At 39.6% G+C, this 21,203-nt stretch overlaps 2 protein-coding genes and 1 long non-coding RNA gene across 3 annotated transcripts in view; 1 reads left to right on the plus strand and 2 right to left on the minus strand.

Moving 5' to 3' along the window:
- Positions 1-21,203, plus strand: part of LOC115076667 — a 176,816-nt gene that overhangs the window by 927 nt on the left and 154,686 nt on the right. The window lies entirely within an intron of this gene.
- On the minus strand, positions 4,903-6,293 carry LOC115076666 (actin-related protein T2-like). The gene has a single exon (XM_029578369.1). It carries the CDS (start codon positions 6,125-6,127, stop codon positions 4,997-4,999), a length of 1,131 nt encoding a protein of 376 aa, XP_029434229.1. The 5' UTR covers positions 6,128-6,293; the 3' UTR covers positions 4,903-4,996.
- LOC115076665 (actin-85C-like) lies at positions 17,205-18,599 on the minus strand. Its single transcript, XM_029578368.1, has one exon. The coding sequence runs from the start codon at positions 18,387-18,389 to the stop codon at positions 17,259-17,261; it is 1,131 nt and encodes a 376-aa protein (XP_029434228.1). The 5' UTR covers positions 18,390-18,599; the 3' UTR covers positions 17,205-17,258.

Genomic DNA, 21,203 nt, shown 5'->3' on the forward strand with positions numbered 1-21,203 from the left:
CTGTTGCCTCATTTCTCAGACAGGTGTACAAGATAATATATAATCTGTACAGATTCTTCATCCTGATTTATGAAAGCTGGCCTGACCGATCTCTTAATTACAGTTTGTCAAGAAGTACATTAACTCACTTTTAATTTTGATTGCTGCACTTATATCTGTCAGCTGAAATGCAAACTCTCAGGGTAGGCAGGTAGTGGTCATAAATGTTTCAAAGAACTAAACAAAATATATTTACTTCCAGGAAGTATTAAACAACATTCTTCTCATCCAGGTTGTGGATGAGCGAGTGATTGTACATCCTGGTGGATGGGTGGGTGGTTTCAAAGATGCTCAGGGCTGCCAGGAATTATTGCAGGCCCGGAACTGATAGGTTCATTTCGTTTTCAGCTGCTAAGTGACCAATTAGCTGGTTAAATTTACTGAATGTGAATTTTAGGTTGTGGATGAAAATGATTCCAAAGTTAGCCAGCTAAGAGGTGAATTTTAAAAGCTCGACATGCACATCAATCAGAGGATGCGCAAATAAGTTGGGCTCATGCACACTGACCTTATTTTAAAAGGCGCCCAGACACGCACGTAAATGCTGCAGTAGGCACATCTTGAAAGTTTTTGAAAAGGGTTAGGGTGTGGGCATTTCAGGGCATGAACCTGAGATGTGCGTGTAAATATTTTTGCAGACTGGTGCACGCTGAGGTCCCCTACCGCGTAGCTTTACTTCTGCTATGGATGCTGTGTAAGTTAAAAAAGAAAAGAAAACTAGGCAGATCTGTGGGGTTTTAAGGATTGGGGCTAACTATTTATTTATTTATTTATTTAAAATTTGTATATACCGACATTCATCAGGGATATCACATCGGTTCACAGTGTAACGCAAACAGACGCCTGGGGAGGCGTTTTACATCGAACAGAATTATATCGAACAGTTATAACATGTTAACATTAGAACAAGTGAGGAGGGGAGGTAAGAAAGGGGATATCAAGAGGGAATATAACATTAAGTGTTAAGAACAAGCTTTGCAAATATAAATAAAATAATATAACAATAAATTCAATATCCATTAAGAAGCGATGACATAGTGCAGAAATTTGTGAAGAGTTTGAAAAGAGAAGGAGGCAGTGAAGGATTTCAAACTTGGTGGGGGGGGGGGGGTTGGAGAACCTGTTTCTTAACTGAGCGAACTGGGGATGAACTGGTAAAACTGGGAATGGTGTTGGTGTGTGCGTCTTTTCAAATTCCCTGATTTACATAGTAGAAGTGGGATTTGCGCACACATGCGTGTGCCTACTTAAAATTTGGCACCCGTGCATGGCCAAGCTATTTTATAAGATGCACGCATAGTTATAATATAGCCATGTCCCTGGACACTGGCCAACGTATGTGCATAAACGTATGCACACGTGCCGGTTTGAAAGTTGCCATCTCTGTTTAGCAGGCTGACTGCTCAGCGGCTTCTTAAATTACCATTTCCAGTTTCCATTCAGCTGCAAGATCCAATGGGATCTGTCTGGTAGGAAAAGACTGCTGGAATCCTCAGCTGAAGCTTATGTTGGAAAAAAAATCACATTTATTTTTGTATTCTGCCTTTCTAGCAGCTTACTTAACAAACTTAAGTAGATTAAAACAGTTCTTATAAAATAAATTATAGACCCTTTGGTAATAGGCACAGTGAAAGCTGACATTGTGAGATACTTCACATTGTGAGATACTTCCATTAACGGCTATTAATCAAGTTGACTTAGGGAATGGCCTCTGCTACTACTGCCATCAGTAGCATGGGATCTTCTTAGTGTTTGGGTACTTGCCAGGTTCTTGTAGCCTGGTTTGGATACTGGGCTTGATTGATCCTTGGTCTGACCCAGTATGGCAATTTCTTATGTTCACCTTCAGCATGGAACATCTGTAGGCAATTGCCTAATAATAACCACTAGGCAAGCAGTATTAGAGTTGGGCAACTATTTCATACTGGTTCATCTAGATTTCCAGCATGCAGCATGCTCCCTCTAATATTTGAAAGGCTAGGATGTTAACTCAGTCTGGTGCGCATGCACACATTTGCGCGCGTATGTCATCCTGCACCCAGGTACGCAGCCATTTTATATCATACACGTGCATATGCATGTTATAAAATAGACTGGCAGTGCACACACATGCACCAAATTAAGTGGGCATGTGCATGAAAATCCCCCTTCTACTGCATAAATTAGGGAATTTTAAAAGGAGCGCGCATTGACACCATTGCCAATTTTACCAGTTCATTCCAGTTTCGCTCAGTTAAGAGAGGTCTTCAGACCTACCTGGTTTGATAGCCTTCACTCCCCCCAGTTAGTCCTGACCCTTCAAAACCCCAAATATCTGCCTAGTTTTCTTGCTTTTTTAACTTGCATATCAACCATAGCAGAAGTAAAGTTATGCATCTGGGGGAGCCTCGGTTCGCGCCAGTCAGTATTTACGTGCACATCGTAGGTTCATGCCCCACCCCTTTTTGAAAACTTTCGAGATGCATGCACATCTCGACGACTTTTAAAATACGCTCAAAGCACACGAGCCCACCTTCTTTGTCATCCCCTAATTAATGCACATGTTGGGCTTTTAAAATTCAGCTCTTAAGTGCACAAAATTTTCTTTAAAGCAGAGTTCAAATTGTGCGCTACAAGCCAATATAATATAAATAATTTCAGGATTTCGTGTATGTGCTACATTTTGCTGTGTTCATGGGGTTCACAACCTATGTGTGTGCACATAACTTAGAGGGAACAGTGATAAGGGGTGAATTTTCAAAACATTTACATGTGTAAAATTAGCATTTATGCGCTTAAGCAGCTTGTATTCGTGTACATGCTGTTTTAAAAACATCAAAATTACATGCATATTTTGTTTTCATGTACATTTCCACATGAATGAAAAGGAAGGTCTCTGGCATTCCAGGGCGGGGCCAAGAGCTACACACGCAAGTTATTTTATAAGAGATTTGGCGCACATACTTTTGTCAACTTATTTGCGTGATTTTACACCTGCTAATTGTCTTGCACAATTGATATCAGACTTGTCTATTTGCTGTCGGTTTGGTGGGAGGTCTGAGTGAACTGGGGAAAGTTCAAAGTGAAGAACTAGGAGGATCTTAATGTTCTGAAGAAGGAGTGAGTGAACTGGTGGAGATTTTGGCATACTGTTGATTTCAATTATGCATGCACATTTTAAAGTATACTGATTTCCACATGTAAACAGTGTTTTATGTGAGCAAGTTGTGATTTTTTTTGTGCCTAAAAATATGGGCCTGATTTTCAAAAGCATTTACACACTTACAAATGGTTTATATTTATTTATTTTTTATACATACTGTCATTCTGTAAACAATCGTGATGGTTCACAACAAAAATTTAAAAGAGAAAACTACAAAATCATAATACATGTGCAAGTTAAAAAATAAATAAATACACTAGGCAGATCTGCAGGGTTTTAAAGGGTCGGGGCTAACTGGGGGGAGTGAAGGTTATCAAACCAGGTAGGGTTTGAGGAACTTTCTCTTAACTGGGTGAAATGGGGACGAACTAGAAAACTGGCAATGGGCGCCCCTTTTAAAATTTCCCGATGTAGGCAGTAGAAGTGGGACTTTCATGCACATGTAAATACTTGTTACTCGACTAAATGGCTTTTGGAAATTGGTACGATAGTATGTTAACTTACACGTGTAACTCCTTTGAAAATTACCTCCAGTGTGTGTGTGTTTTTCAAATAGGGGCTGATTTTCAAAAGTATTTACACGTGTAAAACTGGGTTTTACAAATGTAAATGCATTTTAAGCATTTAGGTGGGCTTTTTAAAATTGCTACAGTATATGTCATTGAATTGTCCATAGGATTTAGTCGCGTAAGTGGCTTTTGAAAATTGCTACAATAGTATGTTACATTTTTGGCGCACATACTTTTGTACGTGTGCCAAAAATGAACCTGATAGGTAGGAAAAGTGCACACTTTCAATACATTACTAATATTCGTGTATAACCTTATAAAAGCACATACGTTTGGGGGTAGATGTACACATAGTTTATAATCTGTGCATACCTCATCCACGTAGGTTATAAAATACTGTCATAGATCTCTGCACGGCCATATACATGTGTATATTGGGCTGTGCAGAGTTTGAAAGTTACCCTCTGAGTGTATAAGAATTTGTTTTTTAAGCAATGCATGCGCAAATGGGAGTACTCTCCCTCAATTAACTTTGGCAGGCTTGGGCAATTAACTTGACTGATAGATCTTGAAAACAAATGGACTTTGTCTTAGACATTTCCTATCACTTAAGCCTCATCCAGTAACTCATCCTGTGTCCCCTCAGCATTGCAGGTTTCATGTTTCAGTACAGTCATCTTTTATTTGCAGAACAGATGTGCTAGTCCCCAGAATAAAAGCGATATATTTATTTTCTTGAATTTTCATGCAAAATCTTAGGGGGAAAATTTAAAAACTATGTTGGTAGGTGCATAGTCTGTAAGTACTTTTACCTGTGGACCTTGCATCAAACAGTTCTCAAACAGAAAGCACGAACATGCATTCCCTTTAGGAATAGAACCTATAGAGGTTTGCACCTGCCTTCTCTGTGGCTGCTTTTTCCCTTGAGAAACACACATATGGTTTTGAGAATGCAAAACTATGTGCTTTGTTGCTTAACCCCGCCTCTTCTGGGTAAAAGTAGGCACAATGATCCCTGCAAATGCTTTTAATGGCATACAGGACAGATAGGTTTCAGACATCCTATTTACCTGCATAAATGGCTTCTGAAACTTGCCCTTCCCATGCATGACACACTTGAGCACTGGGGTGTAGTAGCTTTTCTTGATTTTTTTTTTTTTTTTTTTTTTACATCTTACTCTAACTCCATAATAATCATCACATAAGCGCCTAAGATTTTTTTTGTTTTGTTTTGTTTGTTGCAAGTTGACATTTAGATCTAAAACAATTCATGCATTACACACAGACTCTTAGTCTCCTCATGCCTCTAAAAGCATCGCCTTTGAACCACAGTAGGTCCAAACTCTTTGTAATCACAGCATGTCACCCACATTTGCTTGAATGACGTCAAGGAAGTAATAATAGAGGCTCCAACCCAAGCAGAGAGCTTCCTGTCAGGAGTTGCCACTATCCTTACTGGAACCCCACATGGGGCCTGCAGCTGCAGTTCCTTCAGAATCCTCTCGTGAAACCCAGGGAAGAGGGAGGAGCCCCCTGCTAGTACCACATTTCCAAACAGAGTTTCATGAATATCAGTGTCACATGTCATAACACTATGGAAAATCATTTTGTGAGCCCCAGGTGTCTCAATCCCAAGGGTAGGTGGTGAAAACAGAACCTCTGGAGCTCTAAAGAGTTGATAACTAATTTGAATGACATTCCCATCAGGAAGTTTGAAGTTCTTGGCAACCTCTTCTGTTCTTTTCCTTAGTTCTTCACATGGATCCAGAGCTACGTAACATAACTGTTCCTTGATCTCATTCACAACATCTTTCTTGCTAATACACCCAAACGGATGGCCACTCTCCAGAAGAAGTTTTGCTAGATAATCGGTGATATCTTTGCCTGCGATATGTAGCTTGGAAACAGCATGGGGTAAATAGTAACCCTCAAATACAGGTACTGTTTGGGTAACACCATCTCCACAGTCTATAACCAATCCAGTAGTGTGTGCTGATTCGTACAGTGCTAAAGTAGCTTGGACAGACAAGTACATTGCTGGAACCTTCAGTGTTTCAAACATGACTTCAGCCATTTTTGCTCGGTTCGGTAATGGGTTCAAAGGGGGTTCACTCATTAGCAGTGGCCTTTCTTGTGGCTTGATCCTAAGCTCCTGCCTGTAGACATATCTCCAGATCTTTTCCATGTCATCCCAAGAAGAAATGATACCACGCTCTATGGGATATTTCAAATTTAAGATGTCTCTCATGGCTTGGGCTTCTTTTCCAACATAATAATCTTTTGGGCAGCCTCCCATTGTTGCTTTTGCTTTGGCTTGGCCAATAACTGGAACAATAACAGCTCTTGGTGTAGTTTCCCCAGAAATGCCAGCCTTGCATAAACCGGATCCATTATCAAACACAATAGCAGGAATATCTAAGAATCTTGTGTCAAACATTTCTACAGCAACAGGCAGACTCCTGGCAGAGATTTCTTATATATTGTCCTAAGCAAACTGACTAGTAGAAGAGTATAATATCAAAACGTTACAATGACAGTACATTATCAATCCTCTGATATTCCTTACAAGCTTTCATGCCATCAGCAGCCAGTGTCATAAACCAGTTGCTACTTATTTTTCCAAGGTCTTGCATACCTCAAAATACCTAACAATGCTTCTAGTTAAGCAATAATGGGCTTGGTCATTGCAGCTATGTCAGGTTAGGATGTGTGATTCACTGATTTAGTCTTCATCTGTTACTGTTTGAAATGCTTATAAGCCTGAAGCTTTTCAGTTTAATTATCTCTTGATGCTGACTTTCTGTGGCATGTAAAACTACTTTCTGTAGGAAGGTTTAAGGTAATGCAAAGTTGCATCTTCCAAATTCATTGCCTAATTCTTGGCTCTACCCTTTTTTTTTTTTTTTTTTGCTTGATTCCTAGATCTCCTTTTCTGTACTATTATGACTGGGTTTTAAAGGGGGCAATTTTTAAAACTGTGGATTTTGGTGCAAAGTTAGTGGATACCTTTTACCTGCGGGCTGTGCACCAGTTCTCAAAGGGAGAGTAGATTGCTTTGGGTGGGAGGGGGAGGAGCCGCAGAAATATGCAGATACTTTTTCCTTCCAAAATCATGTTCCCACTTTTGAAACTACAAAGCTAGGCACATTTCATTCCCTGTTCTTAGGCCATCCCCGGGAAACACCTACTTGGAGTGGCTAAAAGCACATAAATGGTGGCAGACCTGCATATAGGATGGGAAGATTTCAGAGAGCCCATTTATCAGTGTAAGTAGCTCTTTACATGGATACATGGCTTTGGAAAATCGCCCTCAAAGTGCCCTATTCATATGATTTAACAGTGAGTGTTGAGGGTGCCAGAATGAATGGCAAAGTGAGTAATATTATGAGAAAAATGTGGTGGAAACACAAAACCAATATATTTAATAACATGAACCCAAACAATAAATAATGAAATAAACACAATCATGAGAAAAGTATAACACAAAAAGCAGAAAGGAGCTTTAAAAGCCCAGTATGGCCTTGGTCTAGTAAAATATACCTGCATCAGAAGTTAAAATTTGTGAACATTAAACATAAAATAGGAATAAATATAGTCAATATCAAAATATAAATAGACAAATTAATTTCTTTGATAGAGTACTTTAGAGTGTTCACATCTATGTACTATTTATTTAAAAAAACAGTAGAAAGATAGCAAATCACTGGTGTGATGGTGGTCCAAAGAGGGCTTATAACAGTTCTACAGGAACAATCGCATCTGAAGCCTGCAGTTAATTCTGTGTTTCTTACTCAGAACTTAATAAACTGGGCACTGCCATTAACTGAAGCAAGTGACTTTGCTCTTGTACTTACCTGGGTTTATGCTGTAAAGAAAACTGAACCCTCTCAAATAGATGCCAACTTCCATTTTTTACAGATATTACCAGTAATAAAGCCATGTTTAAGTGTTATAAGCCCTCAAAGTTCTTGGATTACCAACACGCCAGGGATTTGCTGTTTTTCTGGAGGTGCATAGTCCACATATGTGAGCAGTTTAAAGGACACTTTCATAGAAATAAAACTAATTTATATTTTTATGTTGATTATTGTGTTTATAGTATTTTTTAAATTCTATTTAATAAAGTTCATATGTTTTAACACCTGCTGAAATACAGCCAAGTTGAACTTCTAGAGCTCTTTTCTCTTGTTTTAAAAATATTTTTCTCATGGTGGGGTTTTGTTTTTTTTTAATTTTTAATTTATGATATTATTACATTAACAATCAAGATATACATGACTGAACAGAAAACAAAAAGTTAGCCTTCCTCCATATATCAGTATTATAACTAAACACAAATATATTCCATACAAATTAGTGACTAACATCATAGTTCTCAAGATGAGGGGATCCAATTCTCGTGAGAGCAAAATCATACTATAACATTACAGAAGAAATAGTAGTTGGACTTACTACTTAATTAAATAGAACAGTAACTTACTAAGGTATAGAGACATCAGGGGCAGTTGTTTCTATATTGGGAGTCACTCTGTCTGATATAAATTTTAACAATTGAGATGGAGTATAAAATGTGAAATTAACTTCCTGATACCTTATATTACATTTACATGGGAATTTTAGCTTAAATTTTGCACCCATATTTAAAACCTGTGGTTTCATTAACAAAAATTGTTTCCTTCTTTCCTGTGTTTTCTTCGCTACATCAGGAAAAATTTGTACTTTCAACTGAAGAAATAATTCTTTTATATTTCTAAAATACATTTTCACCACGAGATCCCTATCTGAATCCAACAGGAAAGAAACAATTAATGTTGCAGGTTGGGCCAAATTTGTATCCGACGTCTCAAGCAACTCTGAAATATTTAAGGGGGAAAGAACACGCAATTCCTGGCCTTCAACAGGTTTTTCTTTCCATGGTATCACATAATGAATTTTTGTTAATGGTGGCATTATCTGATCTGAAAATTTCAATATTTCTTGTGCATATTTCACCCACATATCTCTTGCTGAGACCAAAGGAACTTTTGGAAAATTAATCAGTCTCAGAGTTTTCCCCCGTGCTTGGTTCTCCATATTCTCAAGCCTTTTGTCTAGGAGTTGGTTTTCTTTAATCAAATTTGTATACAAATCTTGTAAATTCCCTATATTTTGTTGTACCGAATCCATTACACGTTGTTGTTTAACTTTTTCTTCTTGTAGAATTTTAACTTGCAAACTCAGATCTTCCACTTTAGTTACTACAGGATTTAACTGGAGAAAAATATTTTCATTCAAAACTACTAACGTTTCCCAAATTGTACTTAAAGTTATATCAGGAGGTCTCACCGATGGAATGAGATTTCTTCGTAATTTCAATTCTTTCTCCATATTATTATCCCCTGGTGTCATCTTTTCTCCTCGCGCTGTAATCCGCTCAGCTCCTCCGATATCCTCGGGCTCCACTGCGGCGTCTGCTGTTAGCTCTCCCCCCGTGCTTCCGGGGCTGGTGACATCATCGGGTTGCGTCGGAGTCGACTCCCGATGAGCCTCCCTGACCTCCGCGGGGTTCGCTGGCGGTGTTCTAATCACCGGGGACATTGAGATCTCTAAGTCCCGGAGCGGTTCTGCTGAAATCGGGCTCTCCTGAACCAACTCCTGCGGGCGTCCTCCCAGCATGGTAAGTCCAGGCACCACGTGGGCGTCCATCGGTCCGGTTTTGGGGGTTCCTGGAGGGTTCTCTACCGAGTCCCTCTCCTTAGCCCTTCTTTTCCGGGCCGAATGCGGCATTTTCAAGAGGAAAACAAAGTTTCAAAACCACAATCGAAGAACGACGCTTCTGTGGTGGTGCTACGTCGCCATCTTGGATCCCCCCCTCATGGTGGTTTTTAATTCATTATTTAATAAATATGATTTATACTGTTAGTTTGTTGTACCCCTTTCATATTGCACTACTTATGTTTTCTATTGCCACCTCTTTTCTCCAACAGTTTCTCCTCCTCCTTGGCTTTTTGCCTCTGCTTTATGCTAAAGTGGGTAAAATGCGATGTTAGACGTCCTATTGGAAAAGCAGGCAACCATGCTTCCAAGTCTATCTAGCAGGCTGCAAATATAGTAAAAACTAGAAGTCCTAGTGGAAATGTAGTCACTCGTGTATGTGGGTCTGTCAATCAGGCTGTACAGGAGACCTAAAATGCCAGATGTTCAGGCAACAGCAATGCTAGTATTGATGGCTATTTAGATTAAGCTGTAATGATAGATCTGATTAGCTGGTGGGTTTGGCTGGCAGGCTTAAAGCATAGTGATATAGACTTCCTACTAGAAACTTAGGCGATCACATAGCTGGGTCTCTTTGACAGACTATATATGTTCCTCATGTCAACCACATTGGTGCAGGAGGTTGATGGTGATGGGATGATGTTTGAAAAAGACCTAGGGACCTAAAAGTTTGGATATGTGGGAAATGGCCACACTGGTGTTAGTAGCTTTTTGGATTATTATGGTATCTTATGGTTCGACATGGGAGAGACCCTGATCGTGAATTAAATAAACGTTTTTATATGCTAATTTACCCAGAAGGGTAGTATACAAAGAGAAGACAAAAACTGTCTTGGATAAGGAATAATATTTTATAAGCAGGCATGCTGTGGGGTTGGCAGCTGAGATATATCCTTAAGTGTGTGAACAGGAGTCACTGGCACACGCGATAGATCAATTGGTCTTTTTTTTTCTTTAATGCAGGTGGATAATACCTCCATCAGTTACACTTCACTTGACTCTGAAAGTGTTCTCTGTTTTTTTTTCTTAAATTATTCTATTTTAATTGTCTTTTCCTTCAAGCACTAGGTTTACAAGTGCATGAATCAAGAAATATCAGTTCTAATATTACCCTCCATTGCCTCAGGTTCAAAAAATTAGATTGTAAGCCCTCTGGGGATAGAGAAATACCTACAGTACCTGAATGTTAACCGGTGTGATACCTCGATTGAGATCAAAATGTCTGTATATAAAAAAATAATTAATAAATAAATAAGTGCAATTTAACTAGTTTTAACAATGATCCTGTCTGTTTTGATTAGTTTATTCCTAGCCCCATATCCGAGTAAGTGGATTGAATGCTTACAGACTCTCTACTGAGTATAGTTTGCCATTTTTAAATGGACCTGCTTCCCTTCTCCAATATATGCCATTTGGAATCTGGAAGATGGCAGCATCTCTCCTTGATACAGGAAGAGAATTTCTGGAGGAAATCTATATGTTAGAATGCCTGGAAGTATCTATCTGACACACGGTAGCAAATCAAGGATCATCCCCTTCCAAAAGAGGATGGAATATCTTTTGTTTGGGGGGGGGGGGAAGTGGGGGAAGGCATCTTTCTATACCATTTGGATAGAATATCTGGGGTTCTATCACCCTAAGAAGCAGGGGCAGAAGATTGTTGAAGACCTATTTTACTGAACAGGAATGCAATGTCTGGGCACTTGCCTTTCAGAAATGTAGACAGTGTGAATGGACAGTATGTGGCTTTGACGATGGTGGGGAGTGGGGAGGTGAAAGAGGAATTGCATTCAGACAACAATCAACACAGGCCCTGACTTTTAGAGTCTGTGGTACTGATATGCAGACTTTAAGGGAAAAAGCTCAGGGCTCCTTCTGCGGCCAATCCCATAAGCAAAGCACGTCAAGCAGAACTCTGAATTTTCACAAAAAGTCATCACCCAGTAAAAAATTGTTGCTAGCAGTAAATGTTTGTGGGTTATCATGAGGCTTGGGGATAAATGCACAGAGCGGCAGTTGCTACACTTAAGGGAAACATTGGGGTAACCTGCATGGCGTAGCAGATACTGTTGTAAGAAGCTTGCTGGGGGACTGGATGGACTATTTATTTAGTCCTTTTCTGCTGTCATTACTTTAAGCTTGTTCTGCCCTGATTCGTGGTTCTTTAACCATGCTCCTGTTTCCCATAGCCTCCTTGGATGAATTTCACATAGTTCTGGTGCCCCATTGATTTTGTTTACACACATTTCATTGTGACTAATGTTTGGGCAGTGTAGGTTTTCTTAATTAAGTAGCCTTTTCACAATAAATTTAGAAAAGTTGCTTGATATTTCTATGTATTTGTTTTTATGTACTGTTTTGATGTCTTCATTTTTAATTATATATGGGTTTTTTTTAATCTTGTCTTCATAGCAAGAAAGGCAGTTAAATAAATTAAGCAAAACTGATGTATCCCTATTACAAGTAATTTTTTTTACATATGCCACCAATAATAAATGTCATGTGGGAACCTTCCAGTTCACAAAGGTTCCTTCTGCAGAATGTGGCTGAAGTGACTCAGTGGATTTATTATATTTCATCCCATGTAATTCACAACCAATCTTTTATTATTACAATTCCTTACTAAAAATGTATACAAACATCTATGAAAAATTTATTAAGGGTAAGGTGCACACTGTCAAGAATATATCAATACTTCCAAAAGGGAAGTCTGGGAAGTGTTGGGTAATTTATTTTATATTAGGCCTATTTTAACATGGATATATGGTTGTGGGTGTGAGGTTTGTTTGAGGGTTCCCGTGGTATATGCGATTTGGATGATGAATTGATTTTAATGTGTTTTGATAATGTATTGATATTTGATATATTCTTGACAGTGTGCACCTTACCCTTCATAAATTTTTCATAGATGTTTGTACACATTTTAGTAAGGAATTGTAATAATAAAATATTGGTTTATAATGACATGTGAAGAAATATAATTAATTCCCTGTGTTGTGATATGGTTTTATGTATATGCACAGTGGGTGAAATATACCTTCCGTGTTTTTACCTGATGAAGTGACTCAGTCACATCTGAAGAAGGGACTTTTCTGGTTTTTAAAAGCTCACACAATACATCATCTTTTTTTATTTGTCCTTTTAAAGGTATTCATTTTCTACAGGAACAACATGGCCCCTAAAGCTCAGCCCACAAAGGGACATTGAGGATCCATCCTTATCCTTTTGTTATTAATATATTTAAGAACCGTATGAGTTTGGTTCAGGTACCTTAATCATAGCTTTTCTGATTATTATTTTATATTCTTTTACATGCCCTGTAGGTTTGTAAGGCTTTCTCTGTTTCTCCATTTGTTCAGATATTTCATCTTGTTTTCTTGATTGGGCCATTCCTTTATCTTCTTATCTTTATTGCACATTATCATGTGCTTTTCTTAGCACATTTTCTTTTAACTATCGTTTTTGTGTCGTTTTCAGTGAAGACTGGCTCGAAAATTACAGTAGCCAGCAAATTCTGCATTGCCATCAGGCTGGCCCTTTTAAAATTGATTACACGTCACACAAATATAGGCCTCAAGAGTCAGTTGTTTCAATAAAACAAATATTGCATAAAAATTCGCTGGATGATGGTCTTAATGCTAGTCCCCTGCTTACAGTTTGTACCCTGCTGCTAGTTTACTTTAGCAGTAATTTTAATGCTGTTCATTGCTAATGTATTTTTAAGGATTCACCAAACCTTAATAACCTCGTGTAACATATACACAGTTTGCTCCTACAAGAAAGACCAAGGAAATTGTAATCAATGTACTAACACCTCAAGTCTGACTGTTTTAAACTTTGTATAGTTTTATAGTTGGCTACCAATATAGTACTGTAAGGCGAGTTATTCTGGGCTTTATTTAGTGATCTTTTGTCTTTTACCTGCCTATGTACAGGTAAGTAGCAATCTACAGCTGGAAAAACAGTCCCAGTCAAATAGTTGTGTTTGATTATTTATTATTTTGTTGTAAACCACTTTGGGTTGTCCTTTTGTTCATGAAATGTGATCTGTGTAAAATAACATAAATGCAGTTAGTTTGAAAACCATAGTAAAATACAAAAATGAACAGGGAAGTACATGAATTGGAATCTAGACATACCTATGGCTGTAAGAAGCTAAAAATCAATTAACTGTATTACACTTAAAAGTGTCATAGTACAGAGACTCAACCATAGACATGTTTACCCCTAAACAACACATGGGGGCTCAGAAAAGAGGGGGAAACCGATAAAAGAAAAAGGGTAATATAGAAACATAGAAATGATGGCAGAAGAAGACCAATCAGCCCATCCAGTCTGCCCAGCAAGCTTCACACTTTTTTTCTCATACTTATCTGTTTCTCTTAGCTCTTAGGGAAATAGAACCTAAGGTTACTTTCACCCCCACCATTAATGTAGAGAGCAGTGATAGAGCTGCATCCAAGTGAAATATCAAGCTTGATTAGTTGGGTAAGTGGCAGCATAGCTCTCTGCCGTTGAAGCAGAGAGTAAAATATGCTGGATATGTGTGACGTATTAGTTTTTCTTCTCCCCTGCTGTTGAAGCAGAGAGCTATGCTGGATATGCATTGAAAGTGAATTATGCCTTGAAGGTCATATTAACTATCAACAAATATTGAATAAGCCTAATAATTGGTAATACCTATAGCCCATGAACCTACCCTGGTTTTTTGGGGTTTTTTTGTTATAATTTGGAGATGGCAGCCCTCCATCCTTCCACTCCGTGAAGGTGGAACACCAACCACTGGCCACTGGCATCCCGCTCCATGAATGCCTCTGTGGCTACTGCCGCTCCGTGCAGTGTTTTGCTGCCTCCTCTTTATACGCGTCCTCTAGACCTGATGGATCCACAGTGTTTATCCCACGCCCCTTTGAAGTCCTTCACAGTTTTGGACTTCACCACTTCCTCCGGAAGGGCATTCCAGGCATCCACCACTCTCTCCGGGAAGAAATACTTCCTGACATTGGTTCTTAGTCTTCCTCCTTGCAGCTTCAGCTCGTGACCTCTGGTTCTGCTGATTTTTTTCTGACGGAAAAGGTTTGTCGTTGTCTTTGGATCATTAAAGTTTTTCAAGTATCTGAAAGTCTGAATCATATCACCCCTGCTCCTCCTTTTCTCCAGGGTGTACGTATTTAGATTCTTCAATCTCTCTTCGTATGACATCCGATGAAGACCCTCCACCTTTCTGGTCGCCCTTCTCTCTACCACTTCAATCTTGTCTCTGTCTCTGTCCCTTCTGAGATACGGTCTCCAGAACTGAACACAGTACTCCAGGTGAGGCCTCACCACGGACCTGTACAAGGGGATAATCACTTCCCTTTTCTTACTCGATATTCCTCTCTCTATGCAGCCCAGCATTCTTCTGGCTTTTGCTATCGCCTTGTCGCATTGTTTCACAGACTTCATATCATTAGACACTATAACCCCAAGGTCTCTCTCCTGCTCCGTGCACTAATAAAATCAGAGAATGAATATAATAAGCAAAAATATACCTTCCCTCCTATTTCCCTGCTCTCAGGAGGACTTTTATATCTCCAAAGTTCTAGAGATGCCAAATGATTAAATCCATGGAGCATGACTTTAAAGCAGTTCTAGATTTCTGAAAACCCTCTCTTGATGCAATCTATCATCTGAAGCACTGATTTCAAATGATAAAAACCAGGACAATAAATCCCACAATGCACTGAGATATAGGTGCCAAAACCAAGACTGAGCAAACATATCTCATTCCCTAAACAGGGCCACTTGGCAACTCTGAAGTTTGCTCTCTCTCAACAGCATCTAAAACAAGTATCTCTCTCTCTCCAACTTATCAGCTCAAACTGAGACCTAGATTCATCAAAATGCTATGAATTTCGCATGAATAGTACCTGCGAAAAAGGGGGTGTAGTTAGGGTAATTTTTCACTAACTGCAGTGTGTGCTAAAATAGTGCTTTGCATAGGTATTTTACCACAACACACGTTAAATTTCCGCTTTGCAAGCTGAGAAGTGCCCAGACAGGCATTTCCTCATTTTGGGCTGCTCCTGGAGAGAGAGAGAGAGAGAGAGACTCTTTATAATGCTCTCATAGTAGTCAACTATTTATACCACTGTAGGAGGGTCATCTAGTAACTCGAGGTGAGGACTAGGATTTTGGGGCCAGCTTTACATGTACAGGCAGATGTACAAAAACTGCACAGTACACATCCATGAAGATTTGGAATGAGGAAAGATATATCATCTTTGTGTATCTTTCCTCATTCCAAATCACAAACGAAATCTTCACGGATATGTACTGTGCTGTTCGTACATCTTCTGTGCATGTAAAGCTGGCCCCAAAACCCTAGTTCACCTCCAAAACCTCACCAAGAGTTATTAGATGACCCTCCTATAGTGGTATAAATAGTTGACTAATATGTATGCCACCCCAGAGGCACTCTCTCTCTCTCTCTCACTTCACTCCCCTCCCTCTCACACAGCTTAATGCCAGGAAAAAAGGTGTAGTTATTTCCAGCAGTAACGTGTGTGACGCTATCGCATGCAGCATTAATGCCCCTCATTTTCATAAAGTCCGCCCAAACTCCTTCCCGTTGACTAAAAACTAAAATTTTGCATTTGCATCTTGCAATGTGATAAATAATGCAGTGTTATGGTATTATCGCAGGCGTTAGGGCCCTAATGCCCATGATAACAGCTCTACCCATTTTGATGAATGACCCTGTGAGTTTGCTGTCAGCACTGCCTCCCTTTTCCAATCACCAAGTGAGCCAACAAAATAAATTATATAGTAACATAATAAATGGCAGATAAAGACCAAAATGGCTCACCAGTCTGCCCAGCCAGGTGTTTAAGATTGTAACTTAAACAGGAGGCATGTTATCCCATGCCTCCTGTTTAGGTTGCCCAAATTACCGATATGAAACCTTGTGCATTTATTTTGGTAACACTAGATAGGCACATCATATACAGAGAATACCAAGACTGGATTTTGGGGAGCACAATCCCAGATATAATCTTGGTTTTGTGTTATTGGTGATGGGCCAGAACATGAATACCTGACCAAAGAGGAATTTTGGGGTTGTAACACTGCATTCAAATGGAGACTGCCCTCTTGGGGGTTATTGTCCGTCTTTTAAATGTGGAACCTTGAAATTGCACATAATGTTAAATAGTGAACGCATCCAGTTAGTAATTATACGTACCCCATTAGGAAGCTAGTAGAAAAGGCTCATTTGAAAAAGTAAAGTTTTAAGGTAAGAAAAGCACATTTTGAACGTTCCATGACGTTTGCTGAGCAAGTGACTACAAGGCCCGAGTGACCCTTTTTTCCACAGCTTCCCTGGGGCCGCACATTGGGAATTCATTCATCAGAAAAGACAGAATTAACCAAAAGGATTGGCCAGGTCTGTTTTTAATGGAAAGTAAATGTCCGATACACGGACATGCATTGACTGATGTGACAGGCCTGGAATTTGTGGCGGGTTTACTGACTTCAATTTTTCAACACTGAAATCAGGAAAAAGATTTTCCTGTCTGTATGCAAGATTGAGAAGCTTCTCTGTAAGGATAAACGAGTGAAGGGAGTAAAGCTATTTTCCAAAAAATGCAAGACTGATTCTGAACAGGAAGACATGTTAGTTTTTTTTTAAGGTTTTATTTTTAAAGGTTGATCACTTATGCAGCGCAAAGTATGGAAACTGCATTCTTTTTTCAATTTAACTAACTTTTCCATACATTTCTGGGGGGAAAAAAACAGACTCCGTGATGTGTCATTGACTTTGCTGATCAATCTTCTTAACATTTTCTGTGAATTATGCCGGGACCAAAATCTTTGTAATCTTCAATAGTGATCCACATTTGACGAAATGATGTTAAGCAAGTAAGGATAGATGCTCCGATCCACACACAGTATTTTCTTTCTGGGGGTGCAATAATCCTTACCGAAACCCCACTAGGTGCCTGCAGCTGCATTTCCTTCAAAATTCTTTCATCCAGTCCAAGAAAGAGTGTTGATCCACCAGAAAGTAGCACATTACTGTAGAGATTCCTACGAACATCAATGTCACATTTTGTAATACTGTTAAAAATCATTTTATCTACCCCTGGTGCTTCAATTCCAATGTTTGATGGCATAAAGTAGGTCTCTGGCGCTCTAAAGAGCTGATTTCCAATTCTGATGATATTTCCATCAGGCAACTTGTAATCCTTTAAGATTTCCTCTGGATTTCTTTTCATTTCTTTGCAGGGATCTAAGCTCACATAGCACAACTTTTCTTTGATGTCTTTCACAATTTCCCTTTCTGCGGTGCTCACAAAAGTAAACCCACTCTCCAGAAGGAGGCGCATAAAATACTCTGTGATATCTCGGCCTGCAACATCCAACCTGGAAACAGCATGGGGTAAGCAGTAGCCCTCATAAACAGGCACTGTGTGAGTCACGCCATCTCCGCTATCCATCACTAAGCCGGTAGTTCGCCCTGAGGCATACAGTGCCAGAGTGGCCTGAACAGCCACATAGATGGCAGGCACCTTAAATCCCTCAAACATGATTTCTGTCATTTTCTCTCGATTCTGAAGTGGATTTAAGGGGGCTTCAGTCATTAAAACGGGCCTGTCGCTAGGATTCATCCTCAGTTCACAATCGTAAACATGTCTCCATATTTTCTCCATGTCATCCCATGATGTGACTATGCCATGCTCAATTGGATATTTCAAAGACAAGATGCCTCTTTTGGATTGGGCTTCTTCTCCAATGTAGTACTCCTTCTGTCCTGCTCCTAGCATGGTTGATTTGACCTTTGAGCGGCCAACAATTGAGGTAATGACTGATCTCGGAGCATTATCTCCTGCAATTCCAGCCTTGCATAATCCAGAGCCATTATCAAAAATCACAGCTGGGATTTCTAAAATCTTAATATCGAACATCACAAATGCTTAATGCTCAGCGGGTGGTCCTAGCTGAGAAGTTCCTTTTTTAATTAAACCATAAGTTGAAAATGAGCGGCTACCTGAAAGATAATATCCTGGATGCCTATTTTCTGGGTTCAGAATACCCCTTCCCCCTTAACTTATGGGTATTGTGCTGCTGTTGCTAACAGAAGGTTTTTTGAAGGCTCTGCTTAGCAGCCACACACCTCCAATGTGTATGTGTCTAATTACCTAACAATGGAATAGTGACACACAGCTTTTTTGTGATGTCACTGGGACAGTGAAAGAGATCATGTGATCAATTAGTGGTTAGTGTGTGTCGTCAAAAAATGGGTTACTTAGCAACATTAAGATAAAATATTGTAACATGCTTACAAGAATGACCTATAACTGGCCAATAGCATTTTGAAATGGGTCTGAGCAAGGGCAGAAAGAGGCTTATTCCATTATATTGTTTTTGGGGGGAGGAGGTAAGCTTTTGAAAATAGTACCCAAAATACACTGACCAGTGAGAAAGGAAATGCAATTAAGAGATTGGTTAAGTTTAGGAAGAACAATTAAGACTGAGTAAGATCTGTGGCAACACACTGGGAAGACTGAGTGGACAAAATGGTCCTTAACTGTTAATATCTTCTGTGTTTCTAGGTGATTTAAAATATACTTACATAATGTATATACAAACAAAAAAGAACTACTAATATTTGTCTTGGTTACTCTTAAAATACATGAAAAGGAAAGGGGTGAGGAAGATAAGGTGAGGTGTCTGGTTGGTCTGAGGATGAAAGCAGGAGCCATTTCAGAGTCTTACATTTCGAACAAGGTGGAAGAACCATGAGGTCAGGCTGGAGGAGAGTCTGAGGAAGAATTCTGAGAACGACTGATAAATCATAAAATAATCAACAAATGGACACTTCAGAGATGTGCAGAGACAAGTCATGGAGGGGTTCAGAATAAAGGAATGAAATAGTAGGGTTGGGCTGAATCATAGGGTAACAATCCATGAGCTGGAGTTAGGATAAGTTGCATGCTGTCATGCCCACTCCGCTGAGGACAGAGAGCAGATACCCCTGCCTGCTCAGGGGCATACCAGAGAGAGGCCGGGTGGTCCAGAGCCAATGTCTTCTCTCTTATGCAGCAGACATTCCCCGAGGATTGGGCCCTTGGGTGCTGGCAGCTTCCAGCACTTACCAAGGCACAGACTGAGAACCAGAAACCAAGCTGGACCCAGGATCAGAGCTGAGGACCAGTAATAGAACAGGAAATGGGATGCAGCAGGAACCAGGAACATGCAGGAAAAAGGCCAAGCAACAGCAGGATCATAGAGCGAACCCTAATGACTGTTGGACAGCAAAGGTGTGTCAGGCTAGAGCTCCTTATATCCAGCTCTCATTTTGGGACATACCTAATGCTGGTCCACTAGGGAGCCTCTGGAGGCAAGTCCTAATGCTGTTTAGTTTCATAGTTCTACATGATTCTTGCTGAGGCACCACAAGATCCCTTGGTCTTGAACACTTGGGACCGCAGGTTTCATCCCCGCTGCTCCTGATACAAATGGCCTGTGCCTGGACCGATAGGACATGCTGTGGAAAGGCAACTTATGTCATAGTCATCGTGCAACAGTGACACCTAGTGGCCAGATTTAGGGCCTGTGATTGCAAGGTTCTGGAAGAAGTCCTGGTACATACTCCTCATTGCAGATTGTCACTGCAGTGGTTGGAATAAAGTAAACTGAGTGGAGATATAAAATGGGGAACAAATCCCTAGATAGTTGTGATGCTAATTGTCATCTCTGATTCTGGTTGAATTGGAAGCCCAGAGGAACAGAAGTAAACTTGCACTGGGCATGTTTCATCACAACAGTTTGCCATGAGCACAGAATGGGGAAAAGATCACTTTAAATTAAACCCTGAATCTGCTATGAATATATTTTATTTTATTTATTTATTTATTATTTTTATATACCGACATTCATCTCAATTGAGATATCACACCGGTTTACATTCAGGTACTGTAGGTATTTCTCTATCCCCAGAGGGCTTACAATCTAAGTTTTTGTACCTGAGGCAATGTAGGGTAAAGTGACTTGCCCAAGGTCACAAGGAGTGACAGCGGGACTTGAACCTTGGTCTCCTGGTTCATAGTCCAGTGCTCTAACCACTAGGCTATTCCTCCTCCCTACATTTTTAAAGATGCAAACCTCTTATTTAGTTAATTATGGCAAATAGCTCATTTTTGGACAAGGAAGACTTCTGAGCTGTAAGGTGCAATCAGGACATGTGGTACATTCTGTGTAGTGTGTGCTGTTTCTAGATCTCTCTGTACAGTAGTCTGTGGTTAACATCATTAGTGGTAAATGCTTTGGCATCCATTTTAGCAATTTCCCTAATCCCCTGAGCATTTTTATAAGTATTTCACATTCATTTTGTATGCATTACGGCACCTTTATTAACATCAACAGGTACCTTAATCGTTTAAGTGTTTGTATACTCACTGCAACAGAAGCCCTATTTAAATCAATGTGTAGCTTACAGTGGAATGTTTTTTTCTGAACAATTTGTTTATTATGAAAGCAAGTTCGTGTTTTGTTGTGCTTGACTGTAGCTACAACGTAATACTTTGATGGTGGACCAGTATGTTCCTCAAGACTGGTTCTAGTACCTGTATCTCTTTGAAAGTTCATAGAGTGACTGTACCTCTGTTACACTGGGTGGTGGTCAATATAATTTCTCTGACTACTTTTTCATTCCTATTGTTAGTTATAAGTGCAAAGCAGGTACTCCTTGGCATATGAATTTGGTTATAAAAGCTTGG

Source organism: Rhinatrema bivittatum, chromosome 15 (genome assembly GCF_901001135.1).
Source record: "Rhinatrema bivittatum chromosome 15, aRhiBiv1.1, whole genome shotgun sequence".
In the NCBI taxonomy this organism is placed as follows: domain Eukaryota; kingdom Metazoa; phylum Chordata; class Amphibia; order Gymnophiona; family Rhinatrematidae; genus Rhinatrema; species Rhinatrema bivittatum.